Here is a 22,086-nt window from a genome sequence, read left to right on the forward strand (position 1 = left end):
CGCGCCCCGAACCTCACCGCCCCGTCCGGGCAGCACGTGGCACTGGGGCGGTTCCCGCAGCGGTTCGCTCCAGGCGCGAGAACGGTGCGAATCCCGGGGCACGGTGCGGCCTCTCCCCCGGGCGGAGGAAGGTTACGGTGGTGGCTGTAAAACGGAACAATCGGAAAGATGGCAGGCGAGTAACGCGTGCGATGTAAGAAAAACTACAGGAGAGGGAGTGATGAATTAAGGCGACAGACACTTTAGGAGGCAGTAAAAGAGCCCGCGGACAAAGCAGCCTTCCAAAGTTAACCTGCTCCGCAGTCCAGCACAACAGCCAAAACACTGCCAACGAACAGGTTACTTAAAAACCTTTCCAAGACTCCAGCTTCCCTGGATATGAACTCAAATTAGCTAACAGACACAGGTCGGTGTTATTAAACTTAAGGGATAGAGGCTGTTTCCAGGATAACTCCATGTTGGCTGGTGCTCTTGCTGTTGAGAATTGCAGTAAGGCCTAAAATTGCCCAGCTGTACAAATAAAGCCGAAGAGGAAGGGAGTAAATTTTATCTATCTGCGTATTTAGACAGAACAGCCTACCAGAAAACAGAATAGCAAAGACTGTTTTAACAACTCAACCAAGAATACTGTCCAGAGAATCCTCCCCTTCAGCCATTGCAAGAGTTAATAAATGGACTGCTTTGCACCCCCTAAATAAACTAGAGACAAAGACTGTCCAGTCTCCTCAGCACACTGATCTTTGAATCACATTAAGATAATTACATAAGCTGTTTTTTAATTAAAAAAAAAAAAAAGAAACAACGATTTGCTAGAAAGCCTAATGTGGTCCCTTACTGCCAAAACAGAAATAACAAAAAGAACTCAAACAACAGAAATATATATATATATAAATATATATATATATATATTTTTTTTAAAAAAAGGAAGGAAGGTACCGTGGCAGGATCCCATTATTTGTACTAACAGTCCTTCTGAAAAGGGAATAAACCAAAGAAAGATCAAACAATGAGTTGCCAGGGAATAATTTTCTCATGGATGCATGAACCTCAGCATAATGAGCAATGATGAAAAACGCAAAACATCAGCAACTTTCTGTCACATGTAAGAGCTGGAAACAAAACTGTTGCTACAGTGACAAAGAGCATCCTGTCATAGGCTGCTTGTGGATGTGAATGGCCACAAAATGATTACATAAGGGACTGCACAATTTACAACGCTGGCAGCACAAATTACATACCAATAGAATAAAAGGAATATCCTTTCACAAGTCCAAGCAACACAAACATGCACATCCCCCACAAGAATAACTCTGTTTATTCCCACCAGTTTCCTATCAGCTGACAACAGCTCTGGTACCTGAATAACATGTTCACATCTGGGTGAGCAGAAGATGCTGACAGAAAAGGGAAAGTTCGGAGACATCTTGGGTACAATGTATGAAGAGAACGCAGTGTGGGTAAGCAGCAGACAAAGGAAGAGTGCCTTAGTGCTTCACACAGTTCAACGCATCGAGGAACACTCTGAACATTTGCAGTGTATTACAAATAGTGACATAAACAACAAAACGCAAATATCGATATTAGTAAAGCAAGCAGACTTATGAATGTCTTAAGTGGGAGCTCATTGTTACGTGGCAAACTGAGCTGTAGAACAAGTCTAGCAGAAGCACTGTAAGACTTCAGTATACAGTTAGCAACAAGAAGCTCCATTTCTTTCAGAAGAATGATAAATGAATCTGTTAACTTACCTTCTCACAAGGAGAAACTGTTCGTACTGAAAGGCTATTTTTTGTAACAAAAGCTGGCTGCAAGTCAAACGTAAAGAACAGTATGATTTATTGCAGTAGTATTTTATTAAGTTACTACTTATATAGTATCATGTTGTATAACCAAGACTGGAAGACTTACCTAGGAGAGAAAGAAAAACCGTTTTCAAATTCAGGCTGTTTTTCTACCAGAAATGCTACTGCTGGAGCAACTTGTGACAAATGTGTTCTACAAATGGTTAAAATAGGTGATTATTGGCCATTATGGCCTAAACAACCAGGCAAGGAAATAAAATCCTTCCCGAGTTGAGAAACTTGAGCAAAGCTACATTTAGGCCAATGCCAGGTCAGATGTGGAGATCCTGCCAAACAGAAGTTCATGCAGAAGCTGCTGTAATTAAGAGAAATAGCAATTACTCAGCGTCATGAACACAAGAGTAGCTTTGGGTGAAACCTGCAGAACAACTGAGGGTCTTAGTAAGAAACTCCTGGCAAAAGTGTGCAGCTGGTTTTCAGAAGTTGAGAGATGGGATCTTAAGAGACACTTATACTCAAGGAGAAAAGAAGCTGTGGGCTGATTTCAGGCTGTGAGATGCAACTGGGGAGAATGACCACAAACAGTTCTATGCATTCTAGACAGACATGGGATATCAGGGAAAATGCTGAGGGTGGCAATACGATGTGGTTGCTCACTGTAATGAAAGCCTCTAAGATGCACTGTTCACAGGTGCTTTCACACTGTGCTCCACACACATGTAACATAGCTCCAGACACGTTTTCCGCTTAAGCAATACTACAATGATACGTTAGACGGCTGAGCAAGTCACTCACATGTGTTATACATTTGAACCATTACTTCTTAAATGAAAATGTGAGAAGTTTTCATTTCTTGTCCTATATGCACTGGAGTAATACATTTTAAAGAACATTTGTGCCCAATAACTTCTTTCATCTTTTTTTTATTGCAGGTAAATCCAAATTACTGTACGACACCCAACTTTTCCACTGCAGTTCTGAATCCACAGCCTTGGATTCTAGAATAGATTACCTCGGAATCTAGCTGAGGATTAGCAAATGGGTCACAGCCATCAACGTTTTAGTCACTTTTTTTCCATATTTTATTTTGCCTTAGAATACAGTTTATAAACAGAAACGTTATTAAGTTTTGTAAAGTTAACCTTTGCAGATTGTTACATTTTTTAAATCAACATCAAATCAGGGAGCTTTTGAGTTAATAAGAAGAGAGATCTTCAGACTGGAGATATATATATTTTTTAATCTGAGACCAAAAGAGATGCGTACATCCATGTAACATTTTGAAGACTGTGAAACAGCCAAATGACAGCGCTGAGTACGCCCTTGTGTGGCTGAACACACATCAAACCTTCTGCATTGTGTATGCATTCTAAATTCACTTGGGCAGGTAAATAGCTGTAAAAGCCTGAATCTCTGCTTCCATTTGATTGCAGTATCACAGAATTCTGGCTAGAAGACAGACAGCATGTAAAGCCAATATTAAAAATGTTACCTGCCCACCATCTTATGCAGCTGCATTCTGAAACAGAAAGTCAGCATTCAGTAGCATGTATGTCATGACTGCAGCAAACTACCACGTACAACCAAAATGTTTATTTCAGCCTTGGTTCAAAAATGTCTCCTTATATTTGCTTATGATTCCACGTTTCACAGATGCGGCTTCTAAGAAAGATCATAAACAGAAAGCTCTGTGATAAAACTGCTGTTTGCACATCTTAAAACAACTTCATAATCACTTCAGTTTGCTAGTTTTGCTCTCTATATGAAGCAGTTATGGGAGAGCACAAAATCATTGATTGGCTTAGTTTGGAGGGGACCTTAAAAACCATTTAACTTCAACTCCAGGCAGACTTGACAATCACTAGATCAGGCTGCCCAGGGTCCCATCCAACCTGGCCTTCAATATGCCTCCAGAGATGGAGCATCCACAGCTCCTCTGCACACTGTTCCAGCACCTCATCACCCTGTCAGTTAAAAACGTATTCCCAGCATCTAAACCTCTTTTAGTAAAAAGCCATTCCCCTGTGTCCTGTCATTACCATACAGTACTAAAAGTCAGTCCTCCTCCTCCTTGCAAGCTCCCTCCAAGTACCAGAAGCCCTTTGATGATTTGTGCGAGTCCTCTAGACTCGCTTCAACAGTTATGCATCCTTCCTGTATTGGGGGCCCCAGGCTTGGACACGGTATTCCAGATAGGGCCTCACAAGGGCAGAACAGAGTGGGACAATCCAAATCCCAACCCAGTATGAAGACAAGAGGCATGGAGCACTGCACTACAGATGAGATTTATGATGAAACTGATTCTCTTCCCAAACTACCTCTGAGAAAAAAAAAGAATCTGCAGGTAGCCTGGTATGCTCCCATCCAGTATTTGGGACTCCAAACATAAAATACCCAAGCCTTCGAGTCAGACACGTGGCAAGAAGTTATCGGGCAGTTTACACTACTCAGAGGCAGAAGCTGAGGTAACTTCACAGCAGGAATATCAGTGTCCAAGTCTGAAAGAAACTGCCCAGGCTGTTACAGTAAATGACTTTTATTTAAAAAAATGAAATAACCGTGAACATATTAACAGGCCTGCAGGTGGCACTACAGTACAGCTGGATATAAGGTAGATATATTTCCCCACGTACCCAGACAATGAAATCCATTGCATCAACGCTGACATTAGTAAAATCTGAATACGGTTCTATCAAGCAGGAACATTTTACTTAAAATAGTTCTGGACAAAGTTGATACCTGAAGGATAACTTTTCCTTCATTTTTGGAAAGGATAAATGTTTTCAGCTAGCACTGGTACTGGAAAAACTATTGCCTGTAGTTACCAGTGCAGGTAGAGATGTACAACATCTCTACATGAGAACAGAGTTCCAACTCCTTTTTACTTCTCATTCTGTGGAAGCAGCAGGGAGACAGAAGAAGATGAGTGAGGAATATGGGTAAGGAAGGTGGGTTGTCAATTTCTATTCACACTCCTTTGGCTGTTTTTGTGCTATTCTGGACTGCTTTCTAAAAATCACTTCTTGATTTTATTAAAAGGAAGACTAAATGTAATATGCCTTTCCTTGAAAATCCAAGAACAGTTGTGGTACTTCAAAAATACTAAAAATATCTACTTTCATGAAATATTAACTGTTTAACTACAAACCTAGTTTTTCACTAAATACACAATTCTCCTGTTTCTGGAATCTCCTGGGAGAAAAAAAAAAAAAAAGTGTGTTCTCCCTTTAGTTCTGCAACTCTACAGTGTATAGGGAAGTGGCTGCAAGAAGGGGAGTGCAGAGAATAGCTCTGTTTCCTTGGCCTGTATCTCATGTGGGAAATTTACTTAAATTTCTGCAGTTGGGCTACTGTTACTCACACTCTTTCAGCAGCTACCAGCTAAGTCTGCAGTAGGATGACCCACCTCCAGCAAACTTTGCTACCTTTAGAGACTAACTAGGCATGAGGAAAAACATCCACACTCTTTTCACCACTTCTGACCATAATACGTAGGAACACCAAGTAGGTTCCATGTTCTTCCAATTTGCAAAAGGCCACAAGAAAGGGACATGGCACCTTTCATTAGAATCTGGAATTCCACATGTAGAAGTGCAACCTTCCATTAGACCTTCAGTGTTGAGGCAGCGTAGAAAACAGTAGCTGAAGAGTGTATAATATGAACCACACCAGCTCTCAGTGTGAAGCCTCTACTCCTGCAGAGGCAGACAGGTGTAGTCCCTGTATATACTGTGAGTAAAAGGCTTACTTCACAGGGTGCTTGGACTTCGCAGTTCCTATGATCTAGCTAGTTTGGATTCATGAGCTTTCAGTGTGCCAACAGCATCTTTCACTGCATGGTAGATAATGTTCTTCACCTGTAAGTAGGAGAAAAAAAAAATTCTTCACTTCCAAAGCAAGTTCTAGGCAATACAGAAACAAATACAAGTTTCCTCAGTCAAATAATCATCTCTTCAAAACAAAGAATTACTATCTTCTTTTTTTTAGTAAGGACTTGTTTCCTGCTCAGTGTCACCATTATTCAGGATTCATCCAGTTCTAGCCTAAAACTGACACGTGCACTAGTTAATAGTGGGAAGTGCTCTGGAAGGTCAGAAGTTAATTTTTGTTTCTATAATACTGTAGGCATAGATATACTAATTGCTTTTTGAAATATTAACCAAATAAGAACCTCCAAGGTTGCGCAAAGTTGTTTTTGGTTTACTTTTCCCCCCCTAAATCGTCAGTCACAAGTTTCAAATACCGAACAAACTTGGTGAAACACAGGATATACTGAGCGACTATCAACCTAAAATGGTTACCTGTAGTTTATCCTCATGGTTTGTATGAGTATTAGACAGGTGCCTGAACTCCTGGGTCAGACGGAAGCAGTGCTTCACATGTTCTGGAGATACAAAATCTTCTGCCACTTTAATACAACTGTACAAATTATGAACCTAGAGCAAACCACACAGTATTAGTAAGACAAACCAGAACACCTGCAAACACACGTTAAGTTCTTCTGCACTGACTCATGAGAACAATGAACTGACCTATTTTTCCTTCATACAGAACTGTATGTCTGACACTGACAACACAGCAAAAGGCCTGACATCTCAGCCTTCCTATTATCCTCTCTCATCTATTACTATATACTTTTGTTTCCTAAAGTCATTCTCTTCTAATCTCCACAGTTTTTCAGAATTCTGTTCCCCAGGCTGAAGATTTACAACACAAACGTTTTCCAGCAATTCATCCTAAGTATTTTTTTCCTTAATTCTATCACACTACTGTAAATGTAATTCAGGTATTACCATTGTTTTTACTAATGTAAAAATGAAGATTCAATTCATATAGTTCCTGTAAGAACCGCGCACGCACACAGAAAAACCTTTAAGTCAGCAATGATAACTACATTATTTGGAAGTCCAAGTTCTACTGCGCTTCAGGTTCAATTATATCTGTCAACATGTCCTACAGTTAACATTCTTACCTGATGGGGAGCACCTGCGGGAATGAACACAGCATCTCCTAGGAACTGCACTATTGCCCAGCCTTGTACTCCGTACTCATCATACAGTCTCTTACGTAAGGTCTGGTCCAAGTACCAACTTTGGTCATGAATAGGGTCATGATCTGGGGGATTTTCTTGGCCCTGTTCTTCTCCAACCTAGGGCAAAGAAACAAACAGCAAAAAAACATCATGACACAGAACTTTTATACTGTTGGCTCATAAAAAGCTCGGCGCCAAAACACATAACACAACCTTAAACTATTTCAAAGTGGGACACCACTGGCAACAAGTTCTTTTAGTTCTTACTTAGTGAGATGTGTGTTAGCATGAAGACCCTAGACTAAACTAAAGTCCTGAGAAAAAATAAACTACTTATTTACACTCTCAAAAACAGCATTAGAATATCTTTGCACTTGATGTCAATAGTGATTTGTAGCATTTGGCTGGTATAATTAAGCTTATCAAGAAATCCTGTAGGCTCAAGCCTCCTTTGTCAGAAACGTACCTTCCGGAGAAGTTCCCGTATCTTTTCAGCATCCTTGGCAGCATAGATGTGCCATAATGCTCCAGGTTTTTCCCTTCCTTCATGGATTCGCTGCTTTGTTACATCATCAGCATCACCCTCATCAATTGTTTTCAAAACTTCTGCAAGGGGAGCCCGCATGAAAGCAGTGTTACTATGAAGCTTCTGATTTCTCACACACAGAACAGAAAGCAGCCTTTTAAAACACTAAATTGCAGCAGTTGCAGCACGGTGAATTGTAGAGTACAGTAAAGTGTCTCAGGTTTTATCTTGACAAAATTCAAAAAAGCATGCACACTGACAGTTAACCAGAAGCCTCAGCCAATTAATTCAAACCAAACTAGCTACAAGTAATAAAATACAAGGAGAAAGAGTAATTTTTCTCTACTTTATAGAGGCAAGTCTACCTAATTTCTAACAAAATTTTGCTCCTTCCACAGCCAGGAGTCAATTCAAGGTTACTGCACTTTTAAATATGCACTACAGACACATCAAACTGCCTTGCATATTTGGATAATGTCTCTCTGTTACGAGAAACTTAAGCAATAAAATATAGTCTTTCTCAACAACATAATTGATCGGACAAAAAGCAGCTTTCCCCAAACATTACCATCGTCATGAGTCCCTTCCCCAATGGGAATTCCAACGTACACCATGACATTCACAGCATCAGACACATCCAAATGCAGATTTGTTGTACCAACTCGTCTGTCTTCTGCAGTGATTAAACCTATAAGAGTATGTAAAATAAAATCAGTTCTATTTGATCTCCTAAAAATTTACCTTCTTAAAAAATCTTTAATAATTGCTACTTTAATGCAGCAATAAAAGCAGGAACCAATTTCAAAGAATAGCTCCGATAATTTTCATATCATACATGGAACTAGTAAAAAAAAACCTGATAATTAGTATAGATATTTTTTACAGGAAATAGTATAGTTCACCCCATCATATAAAAAATATTTCAAAATAAAGCCTGAATCTATAAAGTAACGATTTCATATAAATGACCCTTAGAGAAGCAACCTATGGTAGGGAACTTTGCACTTACAATACAAAGGTAGTACACGCCCTCAGGCACTGTTTTCCTTAGCTTGTAGACTAATACAGACTTCCATCAATTAATTAATTTATCATATTTAGCTGAAAAATCCGTATGATCCATTAAGTTCACAGAAGTTACTGCCCAATTAATTGTTAACATCACAGATCACAACCAAGTAAAGACAAACACATACAGACTCTCAAGTGCTTAAACCTTTATGCACTGTATGATCTCACATCTCTGAAATGGTTATGACTAATGGATAGAAAGAGACCTCAAATGCTTACTGCTTAATTCTTTCACTTTCTCATGTAAGACATTGTTTTCCTCTGATCCTTAAATAGCACTCTCTACTTCTAACACTTCCTCTAACAAGTAACAAAGGAAAGAAATCTAAGAGATTACAAAAACTGTATCAGCAAACACTAACAGATGTATGACCGCTAGACTACCACTACATTTCAGGATCACCATCACCATAATCTCTTTCCTATTTAAAATATGATTTTTGGAACAGGATTTCAACTTGCTGTATTAGTACTTGTCAAAAACAACCACAGCTAATTTAGACTGTAACACTGTAAAATTGTGCTTTAAGAAAGCACAATTGAAATAAAAATATAGATAAACAACACAAAACCAGTCAGTTAATTACTGACCTTAAGTAAGAGCCCTTACAGCCCCCAGGCTCCCCAAACCCTTGTGTTTTGCTAGATAAGCAGGTAATTCTTTCCTTAAATATTTTCTACTAGTCTAAATTACAAAAAATGTGCTGGGAAATATATTATCAATAGCAAGTCTTATGTTAAACGTTTTAGGTATCTACTTACAAAATTTGTGAAAATTTAAGGTTGTTATACACACAAAACCTGTTGAACAGAACAGGAATTCTTCATGGTTAGCTTCTATAAATGTGTACTTTAATTTAGGTAACTGATTTCATTCACAGTTTTCTCATCTCAACGCCTGAAAATACTAAGCATATAAAAGCCTCTACCTCACAGCTAAGAGCTTTTCTCCACCACACATTCAATAAGTGAAGTCAAATATTTATGATTGTGACATATTTAATAAACTAGATAAGTGACTCTCATTCACCACGGACAAAAGTGCTGTTCTTATTCCTAGTTTCACCCATCATTTTATAACGCAGCTATAAAGTTAAAAAGATAAACAAAAATCACCTCTGAACACATACCTAGCTGATATTCTTTTTATTTGAAAATAAACAGAATGTCACACTTTCTGTGTTTGGACCAAGATCTGTACCTTTAAGGAAGATCAAATACTGGAGAGTTACATTCCATACTAAGAAATACCACCAGCATTCCCTCTGCAAACTCTTATGTGTTGGAAAACTGACATTTCAGATAAATTTAACAAAATGAACTGTTAGCAACCAGCAGCACACAAAATACAAGTTAACTTCACTGATTACTTTGCTTCTTGCTGCACTATTGTTTGTGTATTTTTTTTTTTTTACTAAATAAGCTCTTCAACAGAGCCTATTCTATTCAGCTTATGTATAAAGTAATACATAAATCAAAACACTGGACACTTTTTAATACAAAAAAAACCTGCCCATGTTCATCATACCTCCTCATTTGTTCTTTCTTCTGAATCCCTTACTTGTAACTATAGTGATGCCATGTTGATGTACAAAAAAGTTACACAAATTTCACCTCAAATGCTTTCTCAGAAATTCAACAAACTGCTTACAGTTTAAGTTTAATCCATACCTGGTTACTGAGTTACGAATTTTATTTTTAGACACAACAGTTCCAGTCAGCTGCAAGAGAGTCCTCCTGCAAGCCAAAGCTGAGCCCATTTAGCCACTGGCTTATTTTCTTTTTAACTGTATCAGCTGATCTCAAAAACATATGAACTTTTCATTGAACCATACCTCAGTATTATGCTTATTACAGGTGCTGAATAATAACTGTAAATTAACTTATCACACGTACATCACTTGAAAACTACAATGCAAAAAAGGGCACATATGAGACAGAGAGAGAACTAGCATAGGTAGTGATTGTGGGACCAACTCAAAAACACAATAGTGACCTAGGATAAGTTCTCAGTTTTGATAATGCCTCTTCCTTCCATGAAGTCATTAAAATCTGCAGACCTATTCTCACATACCATAGGCATTGTACATTTTGGGACCTAAGTCAGGACGGACAAAGTAGCTTGGCAGCCTAGAAGCCAAATTTAATCTGCCATCTCTCTTCGTATATTCAGGAAGAGGAAGATTTTCCATCAAGTCCTCAAACCTAAGAGCAAAAAGAAAACAAGAGTATTTTCCTCAGTTCTATGACCAACGTATCTGTTGTGTCTACAGCGCTCCTGTAGGCACTGATGTTAAGATTTATTTACCTTGTAGGCATCATATCTCTGAAGTCCTCCCCTGGAGGCCAATCCTTTAATTTTAGTACCATTGGCTGACCATCCTCTGACCTGAGCCGCTCTGCAAGAAAAAAAAAAAAAAGATTTACTCACATTATATCTCTTCACCACAACCCATTACCTTCTTTAAGCTACATGGGTTTCGTATCAAGAACTAATACAATGCACAGCTAAACAAGTCCTGATTTTTTGGGAGGGTCTCAGATGTTATTGTAACATGACCAAATATCAGTTTAGCGATTAGACAGCTTATACCACTGTCTGCTGCAAAGTCTCACAGATCTTGGACAACTGGTAAGTTTTTATTCGACTCTGAAAACAAGTATTTCCAGATTATTCTGCTTTACTACTTTCAATGAAGTCTAAAGGAGTTTTATTCCCCACTTCAAGAGAGGGTTTTCTATAAAATTAAAATTATTGGCTAATTATCTGAATGAATCCTAACTTATGTATAAAGTACAAATCACGATACATCATACTCCAAAAGTTAAATGGCAGATGGTTACTGAAGAGGACTTCAGCTTCAACACCAACTGCTATACTGGCTCAGAATGGCTATGGAAATACCTGGAAGCGTGTACACACAGCAACTCCGAAGACTAAGCATAACAAGTAGAGAGAAATGGAGTTCACTCTTCTAACAGATTTGACAACTCTGCAAGAAACCATCAAACGGAAAGCAGGATAGACTGCAGCTTGCCACCTCCGTGTATCTTTTCCCTAGAAAATAACATTCTTCACCACTTTCTACCACAGCAATGACTGTCAGCCAAAATGCAGCCAGCTTCATTCAGACTGTGGAACCTAACAGAGCTGCCGAGAGCACCAATGGAGAAAATACATAGAAAAAAGTAGGATGTAAACTGTGAATCACTTCTGCATTAGAAATCAACAGGCTACAGAAGACAGCTCTACTTTGCAATGTGAACTAAAAATAAGTTAATTTAAATTAAAAGGAATGAAGAGTTGCAGGTACATTAAACAAAAGGACTGATGTAAACAGAGCAAACCTTGATGAGATAGGCATTTTAGAAACTCAAGTGGACTGAAAAGCTCAGGAACTTAAATTTAAAGATGTTTTTAGAACTTGTTGCATTCAAGACTGTGAACTCATCAAGGATCTTTTTTCCAAAGCAGTAGAAGAAACATATAGGAAGGCTACTCAGAAATGACAGAAGGTAAAGCTACTTAGAAGAGAGCTTAAAAGACCTGACTAAGCCATAAATATCCAGAAAACTGGCAAAGAAAGACAGGTCTGAGAGTGATCCACACACAATTAAAACTGCCAGAAGTCTACTTTGAACTCACAGATGTTAAAAGTAAGTAGCACAAGATTAAAACTAACTTAAAGTATCACACAGCATAATTTAGGGACCATCTCAATACCACCTCCAGATCAAGAGGCTGCTCTGTAACTCTTCAATAAGTGACTATCTGGTTAAAAAAAAAAAAAAATCCACAAATTTGAGAAAACAAAAAATAATTTAATATAAAGAAATCAGAATCTTTATATAATTCCCAAACATTTTTCATATGACTTAGTGTGTGAAATCTTGGTAGTAGCATCAAATAATACTTTAGAGATTGCACATGGCAGAAAAAACACTTCATAAAATGTATTTTAAATACATTTGCAAAATTAATAATGTTTTCCATCCTGGAATCTGAATGTTTCTCAAACATAGAGATGTAAGGGCATCAAGGAATTCAATAATTGATCAAGGAATCAATAATTGATTTTGCTGAAAGGGGCATATTTGGAGACAAATCATATATAACATTTCTCAAGGATAACTTGACTCACAAATTCATTATTTCTATGAATGGCCCCTGCAAAAAAAAAAAAAAAAAAAGTGTTCATAAAGTTTGCCAATTACAGTTAATGCAGAAAAAGACCACACTTATATGCTCCTAGATGGTTCATTTTTGAGTAAAAGTAGAAACAGTATGAAAATTAACAGTACAAAAAGCAATACCACGTACTTGGAATGACACAAATACAAGTCAGAGCCTGGGATTTCTTTGACTAGACATGATTATTGATGTGAATATTGTTGATTTAAAAATCTGTCATCTTACTTGATATTGAACAAACATTCATTCCAGTAAATTGTCCAGTAGTTCACCATTTTTCTTATGTGCACATAGCAATAAACACAGATTCCATTTTATAGACAACACTTCCAAAAAATCAGCAGCACTGCAATGAACTGTCACAATCTTAACATTTGTGAATGTAAGAGCATTCTGTTGGAGGTGTGTACAATCTAAACAGTGCTCCCTGATTTCCAGCAGCTCTCTAATTTGACCAGTACAAAACAGACCGGTTTTATCCCCAGTAATTTAAACATGTTAACTTGCACATCCACACCTGACAGAAGGGATTCTCAAAGCAGATCTAATGAGTTTTCAGACAAGGTATGCATTGCTATTCATTATTCATACAAAAATATAAAATATATCTGCTATAGATTACTTTGTAACTTCCAATTTATTTACTGGAGGTTCCCCTTCAATTTTACATTAAATGCTGATGCTGGAAGGAGAGCAAGGGAAACCAAATTACTTAGCATCTTAATAATAACAATGGATAATTAATTCCACACAGTAAAGTTCAAAAAATAGATTCCCCTTAAACAAATCACCTTCTGACACCTCAGAATAATGCACCAAAGTTTTCTTCAGTAGCCTGGATTTCATCTTTGCCAATAGAATACTTTCTACGGTGCGCAACAGTTAAGGAGAAATGGATGATACTGATAACTGACAGGACTTTATTTTATTTTCACAGAATCACAGAATTGTAGGGGTTGGAAGGGACCTCTAGAGATCATCGAGTCCAACCCCCCGGCCAAAGCAGGCTCCCTACACCATGTCACACAGGAAAGCGTCCAGGCGGGTCTTAAATATCACCAGAGAAGGAGACTCCACCACCTCAATGGGCAGCCTGTTCCAGTGCTCCGTCACCCTCACTGTAAAGAAGTTCTTCCGCACATTTGTGCGGAACTTCCTATGCTGTACTTTCATCCCATTACCCCTAGTCCTGTCCCCACACACTACTGAAAAGAGACCAGACTCACCACTATGGCTCCCACACCTCAGGTATTTATAAACCTGGATCAAATCCCCTTTCAGCCTTCTTTTCTCAAGGCTAAACAGACCCAGTTCCCTAAGTCTCTCCTCATAGGGGAGATGCTCCAGGCCCTTCACCATCTTAGTGGCCCTAATTTTATTATTTTTTTTTTTTTTTGAGAAAAATATTGAAAAAGGAGAAGTTGAAGGCAGGAATATATACTGCTCAGTTTCACTAGAACTAATCAGCTGTAAGTATTACTTACTAGATATTATTTCAAAGCCATCCCAGAAGTCACGCACTTTCACGTCTGAAATTATGGCACAGTTCCTGCAGTTCACCAAATCTACATCTTGGTCTCCAAATTCCAGGCTGAAAGCTTCTGGTTTCCAAAGCTCTGACTTCAACTTCTTATGGACACCAGATACCAGCACGGGCTGAGAATACAAAGATGCATGCTTACTCCATCATAACCAAATTTCCTTACACATACAGCCAAAATTTAAGAGAAAATTTAAGACCTCTGGCTACTTTACACAAAAGACATGATAAACCTGTTTTCATTCACTTTGGTTTTTGTGAATCAAACATATAGCCAGAATCAAAGAAAACTTAAGGCCATGTGCAATTGCCTTATAAGTGATACTGCATTAGGCAAGTGTTTTGGGGTTTATGTGTCAAGGTTTTGGTAGCTGGGAGACTACAAAGGCCCAGCTCCATGAGATAAGTTCCATTCAACTTCAGACACACCATGGACCCATTAGTGATGCTGGTACTATTCCTGTGATAGAACGTTTAAGAAAGCATACAAAGCAGCAATTCTAAGAGAGGGGGGGAAAGAAAAATTTTGAAGGAAACTACCCTGCAGACAATCAAGGTCAGTGAAGAAGTATGAGGTCCTTCAGGTGCTGGATCAGAGATTCCATCCAGCAAATGGAAAGAACCATCTGTGATTGCAGGCTGTCCCCCAACAGCCTATGGGCAGCCAATGCCAGAGTGGATCTCCACGCTGTACCTTGTGGAAAAGCTCATGATGAAGTAGGTAGATCTAACCAGAAGTAAGCAGTAGCCCATGGAGAGCCCAAGCAGCAGAAGGCTCCTGGTGGGAAATGCAGCCCCGTGGAGAGATCACAGGAGCAGGCTTTCTGGCAGGACTTGTATAAGTGGGGGACACACAATGGATCAGCCTACTCCTTAAAGATTGCATTCCATGGAAAAGACTGTGGTGGAGAAGTTTATGAATGTCTGCATTCTGTGGGAGGGACCACACACTGGAGCAAGGGAAAAGCATGAGGAGAAAGGAACAGCGCAGAAATGTTATGAACTGATTGCAACTCCCATTTCCTATAGCTCCACATCACTCAGTGGGGGAAAGGTGGGGGGAGTGGAGAAAGGTAGAAAAGAAGAGAACGAAGGAGTGAAAGTCAGATTGGGAAGTAGAAAGGGTGAGTGCAGTTAATACATTTCATTTGGTTATTGTTTGTTAATAAATTAATTTTGCACAAGTCACATCAATTTTTTGTCAGTAACTGATAAGTGATCTCCCTGTATTATCTTGACTCAAGCTTCTCCGTATTCCTTTCTCCTCCTGTTCCATTGCAGAAGGAGTAACAGCAGCAAGGTGGGAGTCTGGCAACCCAAGTTTAATCTCTGTAGAACTGTGTCTCTCCAGTATCCTCCTTTTTAAGCAAAAATGTAACTACACTAGAAACTGCATTTGTATTAAAATACACACATTTTCATATTCCAGTATGTTTGTTTCCCTCCTATTTCCCTCATTTTATATACGATTATGGTTCATCATTAACTCTTTAATACAAAACCAAGGAATGGAAAAGCGGCTATCTACATTAAAGAGGTACACCATGCAATCCTCCCCAACACTGGCCAGGGACTTGTAAGCTTACAATGACTTGAGCCTCCCACTACCTTTTAACTTCTGTGATCTCAAGAGAGTTAAGACTTTGAGAGAAGGGATATAAAAAAAATGCAAAAAAAACCTTCAGGTTTAGCCACTGCTACCTATGTTCAAATGACAATTCACTTGTCTGTATAAGCTTGAATCAGCTTCAAGCTGTGCGTTATATATTAGCAATGATTTCAAGGTGGATCTCTGTTTTATTTGCATGAATAAAGAGCTCCGTAAAATTCTGAGGAAAACATCTTAGTATTATCAGAGTTCTATGCAAAGAGAACTGGAGAGGGTAGAGAGAAGTGATTTTGAAAATACATTGTTTAGAAAACACTCCAGTAACTATCTCTGCTTCACCTGGATTTGTCTGCAAAGACCTACAAGATCCATCCTGTTCACATTACCTCACACTGCTTACTTGCCAACCCAGTCAGCTAATTCCTTTGCGGACTGCTTGACATCCTCTCCCTCCACTGTTGTTCGGTAGTTTGTAGCTCTCCTAATCAGGGTCATCAGCCCATTTGCAAGGGTGTTTTTATTCCACCTAGACTGATCTTACCTCTCCCAAGCAATCACTGATGCTCAAAAATTTTCCCACAACAACAATGCTCCAAGACTCTGCTGCCAAAACCTGATGCATGAACAACAGTTGACATGAAGTCCGTCTCCCTTTGAGGCCTCTGGCCTCACTCACAAGACTGAGAAAACCAGCTGCCCCCCTGTGTCTTAGACCACTACTTCCAGAGCCATATAATCACTCTTGATATTGTCTGTCCAAGCCTCCTCCCCAGCAAAATTGTATGCACCAATACAGAAGAGCAGTAGGTGGTAAATGTCTGAGAGCCAGATAAGATTGGGCAGTCTTTCCACCATGTTACAAACACCACCTCTGACAAGCAGCAAAGCTTTCTAGGACGACAGAGGAGATGCACTGTTCCCAAGGTTAACTACATTCTCTGATCTCAATAGAAATTTTAACTTTAAAGTAATGGAAAGCCTTCAATCATAATCTACAACAAAAAGAGAAGGAAAAAAAAAAGAAAAAAAGGTTAAGGAAAAAAATACGTTAAAAAAAAAAAACACAGTACCTTTAACAGGATGGGTAGGCACTCCTGCCAGGTGGACTTTAAGCTGGCAGATAAGCAATTCTTCTTCAGGCCAAGTAAGTAACATCACATTTTGTTCTCTGCTGTATTCACTTGACCAACTGAATGTTAACAATATCAAAAATGTACTACAAACCTAGAAGAACCCTTTCAGCTACTAAGCAGAGAATTTCCCATGCAAGAAAGAGAATGTTCTTCCACTAGTGAATAATGCAGCTAGAGTTGCAAGATAAAAACAAACAAAAAAAACAGTATAGACTTGTTTGTCAGACATCTACCCTCAGAAAGTAGGAAGAAAACAAATGAAAACCTCCAACAGCAACCTAAATTTTAAGTATCACAAAAAATGAGAAATCCTAGCTCAAACAGTCAAAAAACAACAGGTTTCTATCAGATAAAAATCATGTAACAGTATCCCTAAACAAGCAATAACCATGCACAGGATAGCAAAATGCTCTTGGAGAACAGCTCCAGAAAGAAATAATCCTATGGCCTCTCATCAAAATCCGGGTTATGTCAAAATTTAACTCAATTCAAGAATTTTACTTATTAACTTTCTTCAATCTACAGGAGGGGGAAGGTGGAAGATGATTTTTCAGGGGTAAAAATCATGTTGACTTCAAAGGTGCAGCTGGACTGTATATGGGAATTCAGTTGATAGAGAAATGTGATACAGTAGTGTATGCTGAGAGAATCTCTGCTTGAACAAATTCTGTTTGCAACAGGCTAGCCAAGACAGCAGCACCTAGGAATGAAAGAGTTCCAGAAAGCTTGCTGTCTGAATCTCAGTAGTAAACGCAAGTGAGTGTAACATCACTGGAGAACCCTTGAACAAGCAAGGAGTTCAACTTGGTTGTTGCTATGCCATCTAAATGATAAAATCATGCAAAAACATTCCTACCATACCCTAGGAAAAAGGCTAAAAACAGAGGCTTACTAAGTGTATATAAATATGACATGATCAGAGCCTCATAATCAACACTGACTTGGAAGGTGATGCACACTGCAAGCTACACCTCTGACAGAAAATGCAGTAATTTCATCACTAGATTCTGTAAGTCTCCAGATTCATTAAGCAACTCATGGCTACATGCTGCACCTTGTGCCTAGTGACTAGCTAGCCTCATCTGCAGAGGTGCTGATGAGCAAGTCTTTTGTCCAATTACTCAGGATCTTCCTCCAAGTGAGAATATTATTTGCTGACAAAGAAGACTGAAAAAAATTATGAGCATTCTGACCAGAAATTTAAGAGCTCTTAGCCAAGACAAATGACTGACACTGCAGCAGGGTCAAAGTCTGAATTGAAATCCTTCAAAAATCAGAAAAGAGATCAGGTTAAAAAAATAGATGAGATCCCTGTGCACTCCAAAAAGAATGAGGAGGATAAGAAAACTACTACAGTTTGAGGGAAAGCTGTCAATACCAGCTGTAGTCTACGTTTCTAGACAGACAACGGAAGCACAGTGACCTTAAGCATCTATTAGAGAGCTGTCTATGGAAGTCAGCAACAGGAACAGCAGATCTGTAGTTGGCAGCACTACATCTCTGCAGATTTCATGGGTATCTGGTATTTATGCTTGTGTCCAAGGGATGCAAAGAATGTCAATTTCACATGCTAAAGTTAACCGAAAAGCACTCTTCCACTGGCAGGAGCAGATCCTGAGCTACAAAGCAGCCCAGAGTACTTCACCATTACAGCTCAGTGGCATGCATGGCTTGTGAACAATCCAAAATAAGGCACAACAGAGCCAAGAATGTTAGCATAATAACAATAGTACAGCTAACAACAAGGACTTCACCAGAATTGAACATGAGGGACATATCTGCCTAGCATGGATGGTCTTACTTCTGAGTAGTCAGTGAAGGTAACAGTAGCAGAGGTAGCTGAAGAATCCAAATGCTAAGAACATATATGTCAAACACTGATGGACATCAGATTCTGTCATGTTTATTGGTACACTTCCTCTGCAGCAGCAGATGCTCATCCATTTCTCAAGCTTTAGCTTGTCAGATTAGGCCAATCTTAATGGCTCCAGAGAAGTTTAAGAGCTGTAGCACTACAAACTGGGATTTGAAGAGATGGCTATACTGAAAGCAGGTCTAAGGTCCTGCTCACTCGACTGCAGATCTAACTCATCGACAACCACTAAAACAATCCAACCGAGAGCTCAACACATGAAATGATGAGCCCAAAACAACACTCGGGTTCACATAAGTTGCAGGTTCAGGATAAGATACTGCCAGCAACCCACTCCAAAATTTTAGCAGAAGTTACTTTATGGAACTCTGGTACTCTTGTACATGCTGCATCAGGAAGGAACGGACCTTTCCCTGAGACTAAAAAAGCATCAAGTATGAGGTAGATGCTAGGATGCAAGCAGGAATCATAATGGATTTGCTAATGTCCTATGAAAGAGTGGGTATAGCACAAATCACACAACAAGCACATGCACCTGAGTCAGTACAGCATAGAATGGACAGGACCACTGCATCCCCTGCTTACATTGCCACAGTTGAAATCTTTGCTCATTACATGCACCCAAGAGCAATGGTCCAAAGTTTGAACGGACAATAAACACAGTGCAGGTTAAAATGTCAGAACACTTTCAAGCAATAATGGGTTATCAATATATAATCACCTGGCCTTGTTTCCAGCACTCCCTGAAGATCTTCCAGTTGTTTTTGTTACTAGGATCATGAAGGCAAAGGAGTCTACCATCACAGAGCCAAGAGTGTGAAGTATGTGGATCCAGCACATTCAAGCCCATTACCATTTCTTTCACATCTCTTTGCGTGTCAGTTAAATTACTAGCACGTTTTGCAGCATCAGATGTCTTTTTATTTTCCACCACAGAAGCAATGATATGGTCTAAGAAGTTAGGCAGGCTGGCTTTACCTTTGGCCCCCTAGAAGATGTAAAACCAGAGGTAAGTTTAGTCTTGCAACAGCATACAGACTAACACATCGCAGCTCTGACTCAGCTTTTAGTCATTAACATTTCGCTACCAAAAAACCATGCAGAAGTAATAAAATCAGCAGAGACAGGCATGTATCCAATAAGAACAAAACCAGATGTCTTGTTTTATTATGGTGAAATTTAATTACGAGCTGCTCTAAGCTACCTAGAAAAGCATTACAGAAAACAATTAAAGAAAAAACTTCAGCAGATCTAGCCTCTACTACTTTAATGCTATGGATAGATCATACTGTTCATACTCACAAGGTTTTGCCTTTTTGGGGGTACAGTCTTGCAGTGTTTTCAAAAATGGAGAATATAAGTGAGCTTTTTTAGGGAAGTGGATCATCGATTAAACAATTTAAAGGCTATACTTAACTCACTATCTTGGTCTCTCAGAAAGAACAGCTTCTCCTCAGCAATAGCAAAACAAATCGCAAACTAACAATTAGCATCAAAATGATCTACAACTTTCTGGGATGGCAGACTTTGCTAAATACTGCATTTGTTTCAATATTAGAGAATAAGATACTACAAAAAAAAAGTAAATGAAAACTGTTAGATCATCATGAAATTCTTTCCTAGGACACTGTTGAAGGAATTAGAAAACTACTTACTGTAGAAGCTGCAGAAAAGACCGGAGGAAAGGGGATTCCTGTGTCTAATGGAACCTGAGGAAGCTTTCCCGGCCCTGTGTGTAGGAGATCTCTGAGGCTGGAGCCTTCAGCTTTGTTGCTAGTTGTCACTGGGCCCAACAACAGGCTATTAAACAGCTTAGGGGTCAGCGGGGAAACCTTTGTACCGGTGTTGAAGGAATCCAATCCAAAGGGTGAGTGGGATTCTTTATTAAGCACTGACCTCAGCGATCCTGATTCTGTAAGAAAAATAATGACACTGAGAAAAAAATGAAAGGCAAAGTTGAAATGATTACAAAGTTCTCTAAGATAACTTGTCCTTGAATCAAATATGATAGGGGCAGTATCCTGCAGTAAACTATAATTCCAACAGTGAATAGCCACCTCAAAGAGAATCACAAAAACATCACGTATCTCAGACCTGTTTTAACCTTTAGTGTGCTATTAGTTAATGCTTTGAGCAGCACAGTATCAAAATCAAATCTGATTTGAAAGTAAAGTTCAATGAGACATAACTTTAGAATCTGCTTAATTATAAAAAAAAAAACTGCCTTGATCTTCTGAATTAATTTTCCAATATAAATTATTTCAAATGTTAACTGCTAAGCCATTCAAAACTAGTCAGAAATTCAAGAACATTTAACACCAACGTAATGTAATTTTTGCTAGACACGTGGGCAAGAATAAATTCTGTTAGTTGTGCTATCTGTGGCAACTGGACAGTACATATCGTAAACAACTATTTTCAGACTGGTAATCACACTGTTAATCTACTGAATACTAAAAGAATTTCTAAGAAATTCTTTTTCATTTGACTCTTCAGGTAGGCTCTATTTGCTCTCTTCATACCACTCACTGTGCAGATTTGTTTACTTCAGTAATTAATAAAGACAAATCTGTATTTGAAATGAATCACTATTATTTTACATCAAGATACCAGCTGGTTATTACTTAGAAAGTAAATACACTGGCAATTAAATAAACCAGGAGTCATAAGACGATATTTTTATCTTCAGCTATATCATTATCACCCTAGCTTTCCATATTCCTATGCCTTTCAGAAAACAAACAACTTCAGTTTTTTTAAAGAAAAATGTTTTCTTCTTTCAACAAGAAAGGAAGAAAAGCACAAGTCAGCGTGCATTTATGAACGGTAGATCCTGATTTCATTCTATGACAAGGTGACCCACTCAGTGGATGACGATAAGGCTGTCAGTGTGGTCTACCTGGACTTCAGTAAGGCCTTTGACACTGACCCCCTCAGCATTCTTGTGGATAAGCTGGCTGCCCATGGTTTGGATGGGTGTGCGCTCCACTGGGTAAAACACCGGCAGGACAGCCAGGCCCAAAAAGTTGGGGTCAGTGAAGTTAAACTCAGTTGGCGGCTGGTCACAAGTGGTGTCCCCCCAGGGCTCAGTACTGGGGCCACTTCTACTTAACATCTTCATTAACCTTGATGAGGGGATTGAGTGCATCCTCTGTAAGTTTACAGATGGCACCAAGTTGGAAGGGAGTGTTGATCTGCCTGAGGAGAGAAAGGTGCTACAGAGGGACCTGGATGGACAGGCCAAGGTAAACTGTGTGAGTTTCAATAGGGCCAAGTATCAGGTCTTGCATTTTGGTTATGACAACCCC

General features: G+C 39.0%; 1 protein-coding gene and 1 long non-coding RNA gene across 17 annotated transcripts in view; both read right to left on the reverse strand.

Moving 5' to 3' along the window:
* Positions 1-8: 8 nt before the first annotated feature.
* LOC146757896 (uncharacterized) lies at positions 9-2,046 on the reverse strand. The gene is made up of 3 exons (XR_014935577.1): positions 1,909-2,046; positions 1,749-1,805; positions 9-144 (listed from the first exon to the last, which is right to left on the reverse strand). It is a non-coding gene; the product is annotated as an uncharacterized LOC146757896 (long non-coding RNA).
* An 814-nt stretch (positions 2,047-2,860) lies between these two features.
* The window catches only part of KDM3B (lysine demethylase 3B), a 51,522-nt gene continuing 32,296 nt past the window's right edge, over positions 2,861-22,086 (reverse strand). For 5 of the 16 annotated variants that reach the window (XM_085519059.1, XM_015875464.3, XM_085519060.1 and 2 more), the window contains 10 exons: positions 20,434-20,690; positions 19,500-19,766; positions 14,108-14,279; positions 10,740-10,830; positions 10,506-10,636; positions 7,929-8,048; positions 7,301-7,440; positions 6,775-6,951; positions 6,104-6,238; positions 4,323-5,659 (listed from right to left, as the gene is read on the reverse strand). In XM_085519059.1, coding sequence (XP_085375185.1) covers positions 5,579-5,659; positions 6,104-6,238; positions 6,775-6,951; positions 7,301-7,440; positions 7,929-8,048; positions 10,506-10,636; positions 10,740-10,830; positions 14,108-14,279; positions 19,500-19,766; positions 20,434-20,690 — 1,571 coding nt within the window. In that variant the 3' untranslated portion in view covers positions 4,323-5,578. Of the gene's footprint in view, positions 3,465-4,322; positions 5,660-6,103; positions 6,239-6,774; positions 6,952-7,300; positions 7,441-7,928; positions 8,049-10,505; positions 10,637-10,739; positions 10,831-11,336; positions 11,583-12,050; positions 12,204-12,232; positions 12,600-14,107; positions 14,280-19,499; positions 19,767-20,433; positions 20,691-22,086 lie in introns of those variants that run through there. The other 11 variants (XR_014935563.1, XR_014935562.1, XR_014935560.1 and 8 more) reach the window with 10 other exon arrangements.

Source organism: Coturnix japonica, chromosome 18, assembly GCF_054131305.1.
Source record: "Coturnix japonica strain WE chromosome 18, WE-NBRP24, whole genome shotgun sequence".
Taxonomy (NCBI): Eukaryota; Metazoa; Chordata; class Aves; order Galliformes; family Phasianidae; genus Coturnix; species Coturnix japonica.